Source organism: Lepidochelys olivacea (genome assembly GCF_965140295.1).
Source record: "Lepidochelys olivacea isolate rLepOli2 genome assembly, chromosome: 10".
Taxonomy (NCBI): Eukaryota; Metazoa; Chordata; order Testudines; family Cheloniidae; genus Lepidochelys; species Lepidochelys olivacea.
The window spans coordinates 22,665,199-22,684,994 of NC_140420.1; the positions used below are offsets into that span (position 1 = coordinate 22,665,199).

The 19,796-nt window shown below is 47.0% G+C and overlaps 1 protein-coding gene across 4 annotated transcripts in view; it reads right to left on the reverse strand.

Annotated features, from left to right (window-relative positions):
- The window catches only part of PARN (poly(A)-specific ribonuclease), a 162,782-nt gene that overhangs the window by 53,017 nt on the left and 89,969 nt on the right, over window positions 1-19,796 (reverse strand). The window contains exon 21 of one of the 4 annotated variants that reach the window (XM_084641664.1): window positions 7,940-8,282. The exons of the other annotated variants lie outside the window; for them this stretch is intronic. Within the exon in view, the coding sequence (XP_084497790.1) occupies window positions 8,011-8,282 (272 nt within the window). The 3' untranslated portion in view covers window positions 7,940-8,010. Of the gene's footprint in view, window positions 1-7,939; window positions 8,283-19,796 lie in introns of those variants that run through there. 4 annotated transcript variants of the gene reach the window in all.

The following is a 19,796-nucleotide window of genomic DNA, read 5'->3' on the forward strand; positions in this document are numbered from 1 at the left end:
TCTGAGTCAAAATCTAACACTGCAACACAAACTTTTAGAAAAAGGATTTTAAAATAGGGCGTTATTCATGACCCAAAAGTGAAGAGAGGGAACTAAAATTCTTACACTAAGCACAGAGGCTGCTTAAGTAGACCATGTCAATCACAGAAAATATACATAACTAAACAAAAAAGAAGCAAGAGAAAAAAGTTAAAAGGCAAGACTCAGGAAGTTATCTGAGACAAACTTGGTCTCTTTCAGGTAACGGAAACCCAACCCCAATAGAAGTCAACAGAAAGGAGCATAAGCTATGGAATGTAAAATGGGAATTAGGAGAATTAAGAAGAGTATTTGAAAAGCAAATAACCAGACAAAACCAGGAAATGTTAGTGCATCAGAAATAGGAACTGGCCATTTAGGACTTTACAGGTTAAAATCAACAGATCTAATACCCTGAAAACCAATAGGTAGACAATACAGATTCCACAGATCAGTGTTGTATGTGCCTCACAGGTATCCTGGTTAGCAAAACAGGATGACATATCCTGTGCCAATTTCAGCTTATGGGTTTATTTCAGGCACACCCTCGTGTATGGGACACTGAGTACTCTAATTTTGGTGGGAAAAAGTTATGGATTATGACAGAAAGGGACAGAAAATACTGAAAATATGCCATTCTATAAATGGATGGTTTGTCTTCACACAGAATGTTCTTGTTTCCTCTCTCCGAGCTGATATATCAGCAAGAAGATTCACAGATGGGAGACAGTAGTCAGAGGCACAGAAAGACTTTGCATAAAGAAATTGAAAAAGACTAATTTAAAGAGGAGATGAACAACAGGTGATAATGGCGATATACAAAATAAGCAGTACAGAGAAAATTAAGGAGCTAGTACTAGCTACGGTCAGGCAGAGGATACTGGACTACATGCACCATTGATCAGACCCAACATGGAAATTTTTGAGCTCCAGTTCAGATGCCTCAGCCAGTACTGTAACAGCACAATCTTCAAAGAAAAGTCAGATTCTGGATATGCAGACCTGAATGTGGTACTGCAACCCACTCTCCATTTAAGGTTACTTTAAAGATGTTATACAAATACTTCTTTACACATTGACTTTATTCCTATGTATGTTTCAAGATTCAATTTTTTTTTTTAAAGATGACAAATAAAACGGATAAAATGAAAGGAGTTAATCCAAGCTGCAAAATTTAAGTGACACGGCAAATGCTGCAAAAACAAGGAGTCCAGTGGCACCTTAAAGACTAAGCCCTGGTCTACACTAGGACTTTAGGTCGAATTTAGCAGCGTTAAATCGATTTAAACCTGCACCCGTCCACACAGTGAAGCCCTTTATTTCGACTTAAAGGGCTCTTAAAATCGATTTCCTTACTCCACCCCTGACAAGTGGATTAGCGCTTAAATCGACGTTCCCGGCTCGAATTTGGGGTACTGTGGACACAATTCGATGGTATTGGCCTCCTGGAGCTATCCCAGAGTGCTCCATTCTGACCGCTCTGGACAGCACTCTCAACTCAGATGCACTGGCCAGGTAGACAGGAAAAGAACCGCAAACTTTTGAATCTCATTTCCTGTTTGGCCAGCGTGGCAAGCTGCAAGTGACCATGCAGAGCTCATCAGCACAGGTGACCATGATGGAGTCCCAGAATCGCAAAAGAGCTCCAGCATGGACCAAACGGGAGGTACGGGATCTGATCGCTGTTTGGGGAGAGGAATCCGTGCTATCAGAACTCCGTTCCAGTTTTCGAAATGCCAAAACCTTTGTGAAAATCTCCCAGGGCACGAAGGACAGAGGCCATAACAGGGACCCGAAGCAGTGCCGCGTGAAACTGAAGGAGCTGAGGCAAGCCTACCAGAAAACCAGAGAGGCGAACAGCCGCTCTGGGTCAGAGCCCCAAACATGCCGCTTCTATGATGAGCTGCATGCCATTTTAGGGGGTTCAGCCACCACTACCCCAGCCGTGTTGTTTGACTCCTTCAATGGAGATGGAGGCAATACGGAAGCAGGTTTTGGGGACGAAGAAGATGATGATGAGGAGGAGGTTGTAGACAGCTCACAGCAAGCAAGCGGAGAAACCGGTTTTCCCGACAGCCAGGAACTGTTTCTCACCCTAGACCTGGAGCCAGTACCCCCCGAACCCACCCAAGGCTGCCTCCTGGACCCAGCAGGCGGAGAAGGGACCTCTGGTGAGTGTACCTTTTAAAATGCTATACATGGTTTAAAAGCAAGCATGTGAAAGGATTACTTTGCCCTGGCATTTGCGGTTCTCCTAGATGTAGTCCTAAAGCCTTTGCAAAAGGTTTCTGGGGAGGGCAGCCTTATTTCGTCCTTCATGGTAGGACACTTTACCACTCCAGGCCAGTAACATGTACTCGGGAATCACTGTAGAACAAAGCATTGCAGTGTATGTTTGCTGGCATTCAACCAAAATCCGTTCTTTATCTCTCTGTGTTATCCTCAGGAGAGTGAGATATAATTCATGGTCACCTGGTTGAAATAGAGTGCTTTTCTTCAGGGGACACTCAGAGGAGCCCATTCCTGCTGGGCTGTTTGCCTGTGGCTAAACAGAAATGTTCCCCGCTGTTAGCCACAGGGAGGGGGGAAGGTTGAGGGGGTAGTCACGCGGTGGGAGGAGGCAAAATGCGACCTTGTAACGAAAGCACAGGTGCTATGTATGTAATGTTAACAGCAAGGTTTACCCTGAAAGAGTGTAGCGACTGTTTTATAAAATGTGTCTTTTTAAATACCGCTGTCCCTTTTTTTTTTCTCCACCAGCTGCATGTGTTTCAATGATCACAGGATCTTCTCCTTCCCAGAGGCTAGTGAAGCTTAGAAAGAAAAAAAAACGCACTCGCGATGAAATGTTCTCCGAGCTCATGCTGTCCTCCCACACTGACAGAGCACAGACGAATGCGTGGAGGCAAATAATGTCAGAGTGCAGGAAAGCACAAAATGACCGGGAGGAGAGGTGGAGGGCTGAAGAGAGTAAGTGGCGGGCTGAAGACAGGGCTGAAGCTCAAATGTGGCGGCAGCGTGATGAAAGGAGGCAGGATTCAATGCTGAGGCTGCTGCAGGACCAAACCAGTATGCTCCAGTGTATGGTTGAGCTGCAGCAAAGGCAGCTGGAGCACAGACTGCCACTGCTGCCCCTCTGTAACCAACCGCCCTCCTCCCCAAGTTCCATAGCCTCCACACCCAGACGCCCAAGAACGCGGTGGGGGGGCCTCCGGCCAACCAGCCACTCCACGACAAAGGATTGCCCAAAAAAAGGAAGGCTGTCATTCAATAAATTTTAAAGTTGTCAACTTTTAAAGTGCTGTGTGGCATTTTCCTTCCCTCCTCCACCACCCCTCCTGGGATACCTTGGTAGTCATCTCCCTATTTGTGTGATGAATGAATAACGAATGCATGACTGTGAAGCAGCAATGACTTTATTGCCTCTGCAAGCGGTGATTAAAGGGAGGAGGGGAGGGTGGTTAGCTTACAGGGAAGTAGAGTGAACCAAGGGGCGGGGGGTTTCATCAAGGAGAAACAAACAGAACTTTCACACCGTAGCCTGGCCAGTCATGAAACTGGTTTTCAAAGCTTCTCTGATGCGTACCGCACCCTCCTGTGCTCTTCTAACCGCCCTGGTGTCTGGCTGCGCGTAACCAGCAGCTAGGCGATTTGCCTCAGCCTCCCACCCCGCCATAAACGTCTCCCCTTTACTCTCACAGATATTGTGGAGCACACAGCAAGCAGTAATAACAGTGGGAATATTGACAGGTTTCAGAGTAGCAGCCGTGTTAGTCTGTATTCGCAAAAAGAAAAGGAGGACTTGTGGCACCTTAGAGACTAACCAATTTATTAGAGCATAAGCTTTCGTGAGCTACAGCTCACTTCCTCAGATGCATATCGTGGAAACTGCAGCAGGCTTTATATATACACAGAGAATATGAAACAATACCTATTCCCACCCCACTGTCCTGCTGGTAATAACCTGGATTTGTGCTGGAAATCACTTTAGATAAGCTATTACCAGCAGGACAGTGGGGTGGGAATAGGTATTGTTTCATATTCTCTGTGTATATATAAAGCCTGCTGCAGTTTCCACGATATGCATCTGAGGAAGTGAGCTGTAGCTCACGAAAGCTTATGCTCTAATAAATTGGTTAGTCTCTAAGGTGCCACAAGTCCTCCTTTTCTTAGGGGGAATATTGGTTTCGCTGAGGTCTAAGCGAGTCAGTAAACTGCGCCAGCGCGCCTTTAAACGTCCAAATGCACATTCTACCACCATTCTGCACTTGCTCAGCCTGTAGTTGAACAGCTCCTGACTACTGTCCAGGCTGCCTGTGTACGGCTTCATGAGCCATGGCATTAAGGGGTAGGCTGGGTCCCCAAGGATACATATAGGCATTTCAACATCCCCAACAGTTATTTTCTGGTCTGGGAATAAAGTCCCTTCCTGCAGCTTTTGAAACAGACCAGAGTTCCTGAAGATGCGAGCGTCATGTACCTTTCCCGGCCATCCCACGTTGATGTTGGTGAAATGTCCCTTGTGATCCACCAGAGCTTGCAGCACTATCGAAAAGTACCCCTTGCCGTTTATGTACTCGGCGGCTTGATGCTCCGGTGCCAAGATAGGGATATGGGTTCCGTCTATAGCCCCACCACAGTTAGGGAATCCCATTGCAGCAAAGCCATCCACTATGACCTGCACATTTCCCAGGGTCACTACCCTTGATATCAGCAGATCTTTGATTGCGTGAGCTACTTGCATAACAGCAGCCCCCACAGTAGATTTGCCCACTCCAAATTGATTCCCAACTGACTGGTAGCTGTCTGGCATTGCAAGCTTCCACAGGGCTATCGCCACTCGCTTCTCAACTGTGAGGGCTGCTCTCATCCTGGTATTCATGCGCTTCAGGGCAGGGGAAAGCAAGTCACGAAGTTCCATGAAAGTGCCCTTACGCATGCGAAAGTTTCGCAGCCACTGGGAATCGTCCCAGACCTGCAACACTATGCGGTCCCACCAGTCTGTGCTTGTTTCCCGAGCCCAGAATCGGCGTTCCACAGCATGAACCTGCCCCATTAGCACCATGATGCATGCATTGTCAGGGCCCATGCTTTCAGAGAAATCTGTGTCCATGTCCTGATCACTCACGGGACCGCGCTGACGTCGCCTCCTCGCCCGGTATCGCGTTGCCATGTTCTGGTGCTGCATATACTGCTGGATAATGCGTGTGGTGTTTAATGTGCTCCTAATTGCCAAAATGAGCTCAGCGGCCTCCATGCTTGCCTTAGTATGGCGTCCGCACAGAAAAAAGGCGCGGAACGATTGTCTGCCGTTGCTCTGACGGAGGGAGGGGCGACTGACGACACGGCTTACAGGGTTGGCTTCAGGGAGCTAAAATCAACAAACGGTGTGCCTGTACATCAAGGAGTATTTCAGGCAGGACTGCACGGAGGGTTCCAATAAGAAATGGTGCACCTAAGTTATCGTTGTTATTGGAACAAGGAGGTTAGCCTGGCCTCTGATTGATACATGGCTAGATTTACCTCGCTGCACCTTCTCTGTGAGTGACTGCAGTGTGATCTAGACAGGGGAGGAGGCAAATGAGTACAAAACAAATCTGGTCTATTTCTTCTTCTGACCCACTCCATCTATCTTTTACATCTTTGGCTGGCAGCAGACGGTGCAGAAGGACTGCATGCCATCCACATCTCATGGCTGCTAGGCAGAAGATGGTACAGTACGACTGCTAGCCATCTTCATCTCTTGCCTGCCTGGCATAAGATGGTACAATACGACTGCTAGCAATCCTCATCTCTTGCCTGCCTGGCAGAAGATGGTACAGTACGACTGCTAGCAGTCCGTATCGCCTGCCCGCTCACCATAAGACGGTTCAATAGGACTGACTGCAGGACTAAAGAGAATGACCTGGTCAAGTCACTCCAAATTTAGTCCCTGCGCCCATGTCTGCCCAGGCGCTCCCAGCCGACGTGGCCAGGAGCACCTCGGACACGACGAGGACGACTACCAGTCGTATTGCACCGTCTGCTGCCAGAAGGCAATGGGTTGCTGCTACTGTGCAGCAAAGCCGTACCGTGTCTGCCAGCACCCAGGAGACATAGGGTGACGGTTACCTGAGCGGGCTCCATGCTTGCCGTGGTATGGCGTCTGCACAGGTAACTCAGGAAAAAAGGCGCGAAATGATTGTCTGCCCTTGCTTTCACGGGGGGAGGGAGGGAACGGGGGCCTGACGATATGTACCCAGAACCACCCGCGACAATGTTTTAGCCCCATCAGGCATTGGGATCTCAACCCAGAATTCCAATGGGCAGCAGAGACTGCGGGAACTGTGGGATAGCTACCCACAGTGCAACGCTCCGGAAGTCGACGCTTGCCTCGGTACTGTGGAAGCGCTTCGCCGAGTTAATGCACTTAATGCACTTAGAGCATTTTCTGTGGGGACACACACACTCGAATATATAAAACCGATTTCTAAAAAACCGACTTGTATAAATTCGACCTAATTTCGTAGTGTAGACATACCCTAACAGATTTATTTGGGCATAAGCTTTAGGGTATGTCTACACGGGAAACTCTTAAGTGTTGCTGTGCAAGCACTGGGAGAGAGCTCCTGGTAATCCACTTCCAAGAGGGGATTAGCTCAGAGTGCGGCTCCCAGCACTTGGAGCTTGTCCACACTAGCACTTTAAAGTGCTCAGTCTTGCTGCGCTCAGGGGGGTGATTTTTCACATCCCTGAGCCAGCAAATTAGAGCGCTATAAAATGTAAGTGAAGACAAGTCCAAAGTCTTCAAGGTGCCACTGGACTGCTTGTTGTTTTTGTGGATACAGACTAACACGGCTAACCCCTGATACTTGACAGCAAATGCTGCATTTGTCATGGCTATCAATCACATTCCTTAACCCAGAAAGGAGAAACAAGTGGGGAAGTGATTGGCTGAGCTAAACTGAAATTGAATCACAACTAACAAAAAAACCAAGGGCTTGGCTACACTTGCGAGTTACAGCGCATTAAACGAGCCCGGGCACTACCCGTCAACACTGGCAAGGCACGTAGAGCACTCTGACTCTGCGGCTGGTCCGCTCCTGGTACTCCACCTCGGTGAGTGGAATAACGTTTGCTGCGCCCCGCGGGAGCACTGCGGCGCCAGTGTGGACGCACTGGTCTGTTAGTGCGCTCTGATCGGCCTCCAGAAGTGTCCCACAATGCCTGTTCTAGCCACTCTGGTCATCACTTTGAACTCTACTGCCCTGCCTTCAGGTGACCAACCATCAGACCCGCCCTTTAAATTCTCTGGGAATTTTGAAAATGCCCTTCCTGTTTGCTCAGCCAGGCGTGGAGTGCTCTCAGGGAATCTTTCCAGGTGACCATGCCTCCACGTGCCAGGCGATCCCCAGTTTGGAGCAATGGCAAGGTGCTGGACCTCATCAGTGTTTGGGGGGAGGAAGCTGTCCAGCCCCAGCTGCACTACAGCTGTAGGAATTACGATACCTTCGGGCAGATATCAAGGGACATGATGGATAGGGGCCAGGAGCGGGATGTACTGCAGTGCAGGATTAAAGTGAAGGAACTGCGGAATGCCTACTGCAAAGCCTGCGAGGCAAACAGCCACTCCGGTGCTGCCCCCGCAACCTGCTGTTTCTACAAAGAGCTGGACACAATACTTGGGGCTGACCCCACCTCCACTCCAAGTACCACCATGGACACTTCAGAGCCCAGTTTAACAAGGCGGGAGGAGGAGCAGTAAAGCAGGAGCGAGGGTGCTGAGGGGGAGGAAGACACCCCAGAATCCCTAGATGCATGCAACCAGGAGCTGTTCTCAAGGAAGGTAGCCAGTCGCTGTGGCCAGTGCTTGGGGAAGGACAAACACCAGAAAAGGTTGCTGGTAAGTGGCTTTTATTTTGGGAAGGAAGCTATTCGGTGTGGGCTCTTGTGGTGAGGAGGATTAGGGCTGCATGCATGCCTAGATGTGGAATAGGGCATTGATGTGCTCTCTCACATCACGGTAATCGGCCTCAGTAATTTCTTCAGAGATCTCATCCAGAACTTGGGCAATGCACTTGCGCAGGTTTCTTGGGGGAGCCACTGTGCTGTTTGTCCCAGTAAGGCTAACTTGTCTGCCCCACTGTGCAGTGAGGGGTGGGGGGGACCACTGCTGCACACAGGCAAGTTGCATATGGGCCAGGGTGGAAGCAGCATTGCAGTAGAAGACCCTCCCTTGCTTCCCAGGTCACCCTCAGCAGTGAGATATCTTCCAGGACGAACTCCTGTGGAAAATGTGGGGACACTGTTCAGTATAAGGGTCCCCTGCTGCTGTTGGCTCTTCCCAAGGCCCAGAAACCTAGAGGACAGTACAGCCATGAAACAATCAGTCACGCTTGACCCTGTGCTTACTCACCATTTTGGGGCTTCTATGGGTTATGTGCGTTCGCTTTGGGATGGACAAATTATGCTATTGTGTAGACTGTGCTTGCCCTTAAATACAGGGGAATCATTGCTCTGTCTGGTGTGAACAATGCTGTCTCTGGTAAGTGTTGCATTTTGCCTTTACAGATGCAACCTTGAGATCTCAGCCGTCCGTGTTACCAATGGCGAAAGAATCAGAAAGAGGCCACGTAGAAGCAAAGAAGACATACTGCATGAAGTAATGCAGCATTCAAGTAATGAAAATTGAAAACTGCAGGGATGGTGGGACAGCGAAAGGAGGATCCACCAGCAGAATGAGGAGCACCAGCACAAAAGCGCGGTGCTCCGGGAGCAAAGCATGGATCAGCTGATAAGCATAATGGAGCACCAAGCAGACTCAATCCAGGTGCTTGTAGCCATGCCCGACCCCCCAACTGGAGCCCTTGTCCCAAAACTCTTTCCCTTGTGCCTTCATGTCACCTCCAACCCACTTTCCCCAACATCCAGGTTCTTACCGCCACCTGCTGCCTCTAACACCTGTAACTTCACCACCCAGCCCTGAAAACCTTGACCCTCACCCACTGCACTCAATCCCCATCACCATGCAGTATAGCCATCCTGAAGTGCAGCACTCATTGCACAGCACTCCAGACAGGAAGGTGGAATATGATAACAGGACACTCACAAATCTGTGATTGAACCGTTCCCCACCCCACCCCCTTCCCCTTTCTGTTTCCCAAGCGTTGTGTTTCTTTTCAGTGAATGAATTTTCTTTTCAATAAATGGATACCTTAGCCCAGGAAAGAAACAGGCACTGCAAGTCAGCATAGCAAACAGATTCCTACTAATATTGGAACCACTACATTTCATTCCCGTGCAGGGCACCATACATTACTGGTGGCTTTCAGCCTCAAATTGCTCTCTCAAGGCATCCCTAATCCTTGCAGTCCCACACACTGGTGCCAAATGTGGATGGAAGCACAGGGATTGCTGGGATGCAAACCGATGCATCACAGGGTGTTGGGACAGGACCCAGAATGCCCCCCCCATCTCCTTCCCACAAGCCACAGTGCCAGAATGGGAAGAGGTGCTCTGTGGGATAGCTGCCCATAATGCACCGCTCCCAATGCCACTGCAAGTGCCGCAAATGTGGCCATGCCAATGCGCTTGTTCCTGTAGTGTGGACAGACGGCAGCGCTTTCCCTACTGTGCTCTCCGAAGGCAGGTTTAACTCAAAGCGCTGTAAATCTGCAAGTGTAGCCATGCCCTAAGTGAAAGTCAGGCAATCCTATCACTAACATAACGGTGTCTTATGTGCAAAGAAGTTAAATGACTAATGATAAAGAGTAAAGTGGATATTAATGTCTCCTAATTTCCTCATCTCAGTAAACCTAACAGCTCAGCTATTTCATCTGTACAAAAATCTTGAGTTTGAAAAGCCAGTAAGATTGCTGTACACATATGCAAAACCACAACAAACAAGATTAAGACAGCTGCTTTACTCCTAAGCATCATGAGTTAACTACCTGTTAAACTATTATGCACAAACTATGCTTTATATTTATCAGCTGATAACTGTTTTACTCTACTTGCCAAGGAATGTGTCATTCTACTAGGGTACTGTAACAAACAGTTCTCAAACACAGTGTGGCTCACCAGAATGCTGAGTAATTGTTCCATCAAGTGGCTGTTTAGAGGCTGTAACTTCGTAACATGTACATTGCTAGCACATTTCCTATAAAACACACATTCTCTGTAAGTGTTCGCTTACAGACAATAGACAAAGCATACAAAAGAGGGGAAAACAAGCAAACTTTTATGCTTTTGAAAACAATCTTGTAAAAAACAAGATCTACATGTGGGAACAAACTGATGTACTACAATATAAGAAAACATCATTAGAAAGTTAGCTCACTAAATGATTTGCGCTTATTTTTTGGTCATACTCTTTTTATGGTTAAAAAATTAGCACCTATTTTAGAGTTTTAGTAATTTTAGGCAGTGACTGATTAACTTTCTTGTCCTTGGGTATTTTAAAACTATTATCTCCCAGCTCACTCTCAACCTATGAGCAGGAAGTTAAAACATCCCCAACATCCCTTTAAGTACCTAAGGTAAATAGGAAAAACTTTATATATATGAAAGAATATAGATAAGAAATAGCATCCTGAGAGATCAGAAACGTGCACAGTGGGTTACACACAGGCATGTCACATCAAAATAGAACTGGAAACCATTATGAAAAACATGTGTGTTCTTTTAATAAAGAGGTCCTGGACCTTAGACCATCCAGCTTTTAGGATAAGGGCTTGTCTACACTACAAAATTAAGTTGACTGTATCTAATTCAACCTAGAGTCCCCGAATTAATGAAGCTGATTGTGCGTGGCACACCATGCTCATTGTCTCAGTGGAGTGCGTCCTCATTAGCACCGCCTGCATCGATGCACAAAGCAGTGCATCATGGGTAGCTATCCCAAAGTGCAACTTGCCGCAGTGTGTTTTGGGAAATTTGTGCGATGCCCATGGGACCAAAACATTGTCGCAGGGGAGAATGGGAACATTGGGTCGGCATCCCATGATGCACTGTGTTCCCTCCCTCACTTCAACAGCAAACCCCCCAATGGTTTTTGCATCTTAAAACCGCTGCACATATGCCATAACCCCGCCATAACCGCTGCACATACGCCATAACCTCCAGAAGCATGGAGCCTGTTCAGCTGTGTACTCTTGCTGTGAGCATCTCAAACACCTCGCGCCTTCTCCTGCAGTATTTCCAGAGCCGAAACAGGGCCCACCATGCAGAACATAGCGAAGTTCTGCAAGCAGCCCTGCTGCAAGCCACTGAAAAAAAACAATTCACAGTTGCTGATGGCAGTCACAGAGCAGCTGCACTCTGAGCGCTGTTTCTGGTCCCATGAAACAAGCACTGACTGGTGGGACTGCATCATTTTGACGAGCAGTGGCTGCAGAACTTTCCAATGCAGAAGGCCATGTGTCAAAGGTTGCTGAACCCTGTTACAGCTGCCTGCTGTGTGCTCCATAATATCTGAAAAAAAGGGGGGGAAATTTTCCACAGGGGTGGGAAGTTGAGACAGATCATGATAGTCATTTTTGAGCAGCCGAACACCAGGGTAATAAGAACACAACAAGGGGTGCTGAGTATCCATGAGGTTTTGAAAAGCCATTTCAATAATGAGTCACAGTAATGTGAGCTGCTTGTCTGCACTGTGCTTTCCCAAACCTTCACCTGGCTTGTATCACTGTCCCTGTAAAGCCACCCCCCCACCCACACCCACTTATTCTACTCAATAAAGAAGATTTATTTCTCAAATTTGTTTACTTTATTTAATAAACGTAAGTAAAGAGGGAGAACAGAAAGAAAAGGTAACCTTGGGGAAAAGGCGTTGGAAAGGGAGAAACATTTTCAGCTGTGTAACAACACTCCATTCTAGACCATCAAAGGTCTGAATGCGTGCCTTCTGTTCCTTGTACCCTCCCTCTGAGTTAAGTGAAAGGGATAATGGACTTTTCACCCACGCTTCATGGAAAGCTTGGGGAAAGGTGATTCTGCGCCAGGCGATGCTGGCTGGCTGTCCACTAGTGTCTGCAGAGGGACTCTACCTTCCTGCTTCTGTTCCTGAAGTTCAACCAGACACCTCAACATGTCTGCTTGGTCCCTCATAATCTGAAGAATCTCATCCTGCGACACACACTCTCACTCATTGGAAGCTGTCCTGTTCTCCATGTCCATGTCTAACTTTTCAGACAGTGAAATCTTCCACCCTCTCAGCTTTATCATTGTCCTGGAGGCGTTCATTATCTCGGTAAACATGTCCTCCAGTGTTCTCTTTTGCTTCCTTCTAATCACCAAAAGTCTGCTTTAAGGTGTTGATGACCCCCCAAAGGACACATTTCCAGCTGTCAGTCAGGGGGAAAAATAAAGGAGCCATTCGGGGGGAGGGATAGCTCAGTGGTTTGAGCATTGGCCTGCTAAACCCAGGGTTGTGAGTTCAATCCTTGAGGGGGCCATTTAGGGATCTGGGGCAAAAATTGGGGATTGGTCCTGCTTTGAGCAGGGGGTTGGACGAGATGACCTCCTGAGGTCCCTTCCAACCCTAATATTCTATGATTGTACATGAATAAAATGTTTCCAAAGCAAGGCTGCTTTCATTAAAATAAAACAAAACAAAACAAACAAAAAAACCAGCTTTCACTCCCAAATTACAGAATCTCTTATGTGGGGCCCCAGTCCCCTATCAGCCACTTTAAACTACTTCCTGACCCATGCCGAACACAGTAAAGGCACATTAGCGGCAGCGCACTTTGGCGTTCCGGAAAGTGGGGGTGAGGTGTGGTGGGTTTACATGCTCTTTTTTTCCCTGTGTAAGAGCACTTTTAAATGAGAACTTCCCCCGTTTCCCCTAGGTGACCCTATGTGATATCAGTCTCCTGAGGGTAACATAGGTGGAAAAGAAGGAGATGCTGCAAGCGTCTGGGTATAGACCCGGTTCATATGCTGCTATGCTGTGTACCACAATGATGCCAGCAGAATTAATTCAGGAGTTGCGTGGGAAAGTGTCCTAGCATGGTGGAAGAAATAAGACTGCCCTGCCCAGAAACCTTCTGCAAAGGATTGCAGAGTACCTCTATGAACGTTTCCTAGAGATATTCATGGAAGATTCCCGGGCTATCCCAGTCCATATAAACAGTCTTTTCCGGGGCCACCCTCTTCATACCTGGAGCAGCCTCTTGTGAGAAGAGAACCACAGCACCTCACTTTTTCTTCACAGTAAACATGCAATACCACCGAATGTGTGTGCCCGCTAAAGTTTAACTGGACTTTCCTTTTAACTGTATAATCGCTAAAGGTGCCTTCCCTGGCATCACAGTCAGCCATAGTGATGTCCTGGAACTCACAAGGCTCCAGGGTTAAAAGTATTTCCTGGCTCTCAGGGAGAATAGATCCACTGCTCGCCTGTCTTCCATTATCCTCTTCATTCTCATCCACCATATAATCCTCCTTGACACTCTGTGAGGTGTCCATGTTGCTTGTGGGGGTGCTGGTAGGGTTACTCTCGAGATTCGCATGCAGCTCGTTATAGAACCGGCATGTGTGGGGTTCAGCACCAGAATGACTGTTCGCCTCCCTTGCCTTCTGATATGCTTGGCAAAGTTTTTATTTTCACATGGCACAGTGTCCCTTGTGTAGCCCATCTCCTCCATTCCATGAGGAATCTTTGCATAGATGTCAGCTTTTCTTCTGCTGGATTGGAGCTCTGCCAGCACAGACTCTTCTCCCCAAACAGTGATGAGATCCACCACCTCCTGTGCAGACCAGGTTGGAGCGCGTTTGGGGCAAGTAGTCTCCATGATCAGCTGTGCTCAAGCTGGCATGCTCCCAAAGCTGATCAAACAGGAAATGGGAATTCAGAAGTTCCTGGGACTTTAGCAGGGGAGGGGTTGTTTCCTATGTATGTGGCTGCAGTGCAGCGGAGTTGAGAAGGATCTCCAGAGCGGTCACAGATGAGCATTGTGGCACACTACCTGGAGGCCAATTAAGTCGAATTACACAACGCTGTGTCTGCACTACCTCGCAGTTGGCCCATGAAAATCAAACTAAGTGCTACACCTCTCACAGAGGTGGATTACAGAAGCTGACATCAGAGGTGACTTAGGACCCGGTAGCGTAGACACATACAACAACAGGTCAACTTAAGGAGGTTTCCTTCAAGCTAACTCTGTAGTGTAGGTCAGGCTTAAGTCACTGATTTTTATGTACTCTGAATCCTCATCCAGATGTAATGATGCCTCCAGGATGATATCTTACAGGGATGGTGTGGAAGGAAGAAAGTACAACGGACCTGAGTTTACATATCTATTTATATTGGATTTTCATCTACATGAACAAGAAGGAAAGTCCAAAGTTGTTTTTACTTGTTCCTCTCATCTTCTAATCAGAAGTCAAAGTTGGCCAATAATCAAAAACATAGGTTGGTGCAGATAAAAAAGTTAATATTTTCTGTGATTTGTTCTTAAGAGCTCTAATTTTGCAACTAAAACAAATTTTTCTTCATCTTGAAACATTTGGAAACTAGATAACTTAAAATCTCATTTGTCCGTTTATGCTTTTCTTTCATAAATTCTCTGTAAGTAGATTTTCATCATAGCAACAGACAACATAGAACCATGTACCGTAGTTATTTGGAACGTGAGCAAAAATCTTAACGCCAGCTTTGACATGTAACCTGTCACCACCAAACTAATTTTTCAAATTGTAAATAGACATTTTTAGTTCACATACTTGTAGAACATATATGAGCTTACCAAACAGAAACTGGCTAAGTGCTGTCATTAAGAACTATCTCATTGTTATAAACAACTACATGGAAGACTACCAAAGTTTGAGGAAATGTCTGTCAATAAATTTAATTCAGAGATTTGGAGATGCCACCAGGGTGAGCACAGAGTGTATCTTTGCTCAGTTCCTATGTCGCAGCGGTCTCTGGTGGCCAGGAGGGGCAATTGCAGGGAAATGCTTGCTCCGAAACCCTGCACTGGAGCACACTTGGTACAGATCGAAGAATTTATTTGGAGAATTTAGTCTACTGACCATGAATGCATAGACTTTTCAAAGGCTTATCAGTTTGCCAAATTTGGATGGTTTTCACAGGTTAAGTCTGTTCTACTGCTTGAAGCACCTTCCTGTCATAGGAGGCCTCTGTGGAGACAAGTTCCACCTTATAGCATCTGATAGAAGCATTATGGGATGACAAGGTCGAGTGATTGCTCTACAGATCTCTACAGTGGAAGTGCACACCATTTCGGCCCATGAAGTTGCCATGAATCTTGTAGAATGTGCCTTGATTTCTGCAAACAGGCATGCCAGATGGTTTTATGCCTTAACAATGCACAGTATGATCCACCTAGACTGCTCGCTGGTCTGGCCAGTCTGATTGTTCTGAGAAATCTGGATACCTGAGAGTTCTGCCAAGAACCCTGAGGATCCTGCAAATAGTATGCTACACAGGACAGATACAGTGCTCAGTTGAAGGCCCTTATCTGCACTTTTCTGAAGGAAGTTCTGAGTGGCTGGAATCCCAAGATCCCTTGGATCTTCATTGTGCTCTTGGCACCAGGAATTAAACTTTGTCTGTATGACCCATGATTTTTAGTGTGGAAACTCCCCTGGATGAGAACAGAGTCCTGATCACTCTGGAAATGATCAGCTACAAGTGATCTGGGTCTGAATGGAGGAATGGACCTTGGAAAAAAGAAGTTCGGTCTCAATGCAAGCTGCAACGATGATTCTAGCTTCAATCTATCAGATGAGCGAACGAGAGAACCCTGGTCGGTACAGATTTAGAACTACCACCCTTGCTTCTGCTCTCTACCTTTGCATCATCTTCCCTAAAAGACAGTATGGCAGGAATGCATAGTGTAGGCACTGCAACCATCTATGTGACAGAGCATCTGTCCCCATGGATTTGAGGTCTGCTTCTCAGGTGAAGAATTTTGTCCTGTTTTCTGGCAATTAGCAAATCAGTGTCCATCAGTCAACCTAACATCCACAAGATCAAAAGGAAGACTTCCTGGTTCAGGCATCACTCTGAGTAGTTTATCCACTGAGTCAATCTGCCTTTTGGTTCAGCTCTACTATATATATCGCCTTTAGGGAAAAGAGTCTAGTCTGCCCATTCCATTGCCTTTGTTGCTTCTGCATGTAGAGCTACGTTCCTTGTTCCCCCTTGGTTGTTTAGTATGCAACTGCGCTCATGTTGTCTGGTTGGATCAAGACGTAGTCGACCTCTTGGTAGCTCTGGAATCTCAGCAGAGCTAATTTAACAGTTGTGAGATCTAACAGCTTGATGCTGTGGTTTCTTCCTCTGGAGCTCCAGATACCCTACATCATTCTGGGTCCCAGACGTGCTGCCCATCCCATCAGCTGGATCTGTTGTGAGAACTGGCAGGTCTGGAAAACAAATGGGAAGACCCCTGCAAAGTTTTTTGGGCGTGATCATCATAAAGGATCCTGTATCTGGTCGGGAACCAATTCCAAGTCTTGCATTCGCTCCAGGAAATGGTTCCATCCTCCCAGAAGAAAGTCCTGGAGACACCTGACATGATCTCACCCACTGGAAAGCCCATATATACAGGACCAGAAGGGCCAGTGGCTAGAGACACTGAGCTATGGTTGATCTCATGCATTTGTCAAGCATGAATATCAGATCCTGAATCTTTTGTATTATGTCCAGTGATGGGCAGATTTTCATCTCCGAAGTGCCTAACTCCACTCCCAGGTGAACTATGTTTGTGAAGGGAATTATGGAGCTTTAGCAAGTGGTATTGCAAAGCCATGAGCTTGGAGGTGATCCAGAGTCCAGGCTGTGGCACTGAGTGCTGGGGTCTGTGAATTGTATCTTGGTGGGACTACTACCCGCCTCTTAAAAAATTCATCTAGATTTCCATGGAAACGTCTCCTCCTCCTCCGTCCTTTTTGGATACCCTTGGCATTGGTAGCCACCAGTGGATTGCTGGGCTCATTTTGACAGTGAGGATTGAGGCCTCTCTGCAATCTCAGCTACTAATTTCTCTAACAATTCAGCCAATAGCTCCTCACCTGTTAGTTGATACAAATGTTTAGCAGCCAGTTTTTGTAGCAAGTTAAGTGAAATTCTGCAGCAAGTAATGAGGGAGGAACAGGAGCCCATGCCTGTTTATCATCTAAAGGTAGATCTATCTCACCATACACAACTTTCTACACCAGTCCCCAATGGAAGAATAGGGTAAAGAAACCACTCTGAGCAGAAAACAGATTTTGCATGAAGTATTATAGAAGATTTCAATCGTCACAATTTTTACTGCATTTTAGAAGTGCCTGAATCTCCATCTGCTTTTACATCAAAACAACTTCATCCTGGCCTAGTCTAAATCATTCAGTTTCTCAGGACCAGGGAAATGAAGCACCAGTGATGTCACTCTACACCAGGGGTCTCAAACATGTGGCTCGCGGTTATTTTCTGCGGCCCGCCAGGTCCCCGCAGCCCCCCCTCCAGCATTTACCTAGAGCGGCTCCGGCCTGGCACGCACCGGGAAGGGGTGGGAATGGAGGCAGGGAAGGGGTGGGAAGAGGCGGGGCACGGGCGGGGCACCAGGGGGGTGGTGATCAGTGGTGCGGCCCTCAAGCCAATGTACTAGTCCTCATTTGGCCCTCATGGTCATTTGAGTTTGAGACCCCTGCTCTACACAGCTCTACTTTCAGCACAGGAGCAAACATGCATACTTTTGCTTAGCTGGCTATGGACTTTTCTTGAGGATATGAACTCCTCCATTCTCTGACTGCATGCCATCACCACAGAACAGCCGCCAAAAATTGGGACAGGTCTACACTATGGGGCTATGTCGACTTCAGTTACACAACTCCAGCTACGTGAATAGGTTGACTTACTGCGGTGTCTATACCACGCTGGGTCGATGGGAGAAACTCTCCCGTCGACTTACCTTATGCTTCTCATTCCGATGGAGTACCGGAGTCCGATCAGCAGTAGATTTAGCAAGTCTTCACTAGATGAAGACCTGCTAAATCAACTCCCGGGGGATCGATCGCCGCGCATCGATCCCCTGGTAAGTGGAGACAAGCCCTTAGAGAGTTCACTCTCTAATACAGATTTACATCAACATTCATGTAATCATTATATTTTGCAGTCTAAAGCACTTTGCAGTTAAGCTTAGCTATCTCACAAAGATATTATCCTTTTACAGATTGGAAAATTTAAGAAGAGTGGTTACGTCACTTGTCCAAGATCAAGTAAGTCCTTGGCAGGGCCAGGATAACTGCTCTTACCATAATACACTCTTTTCCCCTTCATATTTTCCTTGAACTATACAGCTGGCTTAAACTTCCTATGTGAGCTACTTAAGAAAATAAATTGATCACTATATTTCTTTAAAAATCTTTAAACTAAGAAAAACTAATACAATCAGACCCAATACCCAGAATTACTTGAATTTGATTAATAAATCAATGAAAGATTAAACAATTTCAGGACTAAGTCAGAAATATAAAATGCCAACAAAAATGTTTTGACTCAGGGCAGCTTTTCTTGGAAAGGTAGCACCGGGAAAGCTTTGAACCAAAAATCTGTTAGGGGAAGTTTAAAAACTTCACAAAAACCAAGAGCCCAGTCAGGCCATGCAAAGTTAATACTTCCATTTTTAAGGTGTCCATTATTGAATATTAATTTAAATCACTAAGTGACTCTGTAAAATGAAATATGATTGAAATACTATAAACTGGAGATTTGTTTCAGAACTTTTCATAGGAACCAAACTGCACTGGATTACTAACAAGTGAAGCCATTACTAATTACACATCATCATCATTTTACCAAATAAAATTATTAAGATTTAATTATGAAAGTTACTACTTTTCTGACGTTTGTCCATATTCCCATATGTATATTGATAACAGCACCTGAAAATGCTAACTCTAGTCTATTTGCAGCATTATTTTCCTCAGTCCCGCATCTCACCTGTGGTCATGAACTTTGGGTAATGACCAAAAGGGTGAAATTGCGGGCATAGGTGCCGACTTGCCCTCTTTCCCCTGGGTGCTCGACCCCTGCTCTACTTCCAGCCCCACCCCCACTCCACCCCTTCCATGAGGCCCCACCCCGCCCCATCTCCATTCCAACTCCTTCCCCCAAATTCCCACCCCTTCTCTAAGCACACCACATTCCCCACCCCCTTAGCCCCCAAAGCTTGCCAGCACTGCCAAACAGCTGTTTAGCGGTGGCTGGGGAGGAAGAACTGGGAGGTAGGCAGAGGAGTGGGGATGCGGCGTGTTCAGAGGAGGAGGTGGGGCGTGGGGGTGAGGGGATCTTGGCTGCCAGTGGGTGCAGAGCACCCACTAATTTTTCCCTGGCGGTGTTCCAGCCTCGGAGCACCCACGGAGTCAGCGCCTATGATTGCGAGTATAAGCGGCAGAAATGAGGTTTCTCCGCACGGTGGCTGGGCTTACTTTCCGAGGCAGAGTGAGGCGCTCTGCTATTCGGGAGAGCCTTGCAGTAGGATATATACTCCTTCAGATAGAGAAGAGCCAGGTGAGGTGGTTCAGGCACCCGATAAGGATACCATCTGGAAGGCTTCCTTTGGAACTCTAACAGGCATGTCCCATTGGGAGGAGGCCCCGAGGTCAACCTAGGACACGCTGGAGGAATATCATCTCCCCAGCTGAACCAGGAATGCTGGGGAATACCCCAGGAGGAGCTGTAACCTGTTTCAGAGGAAAGGGAGGTCTGGTCCTCCCTACTCTCCATACTATCGCCGCAATCTTTACCAGGAAAAGTGGCATAAAGCAAAGAGAAGAAGAATTCT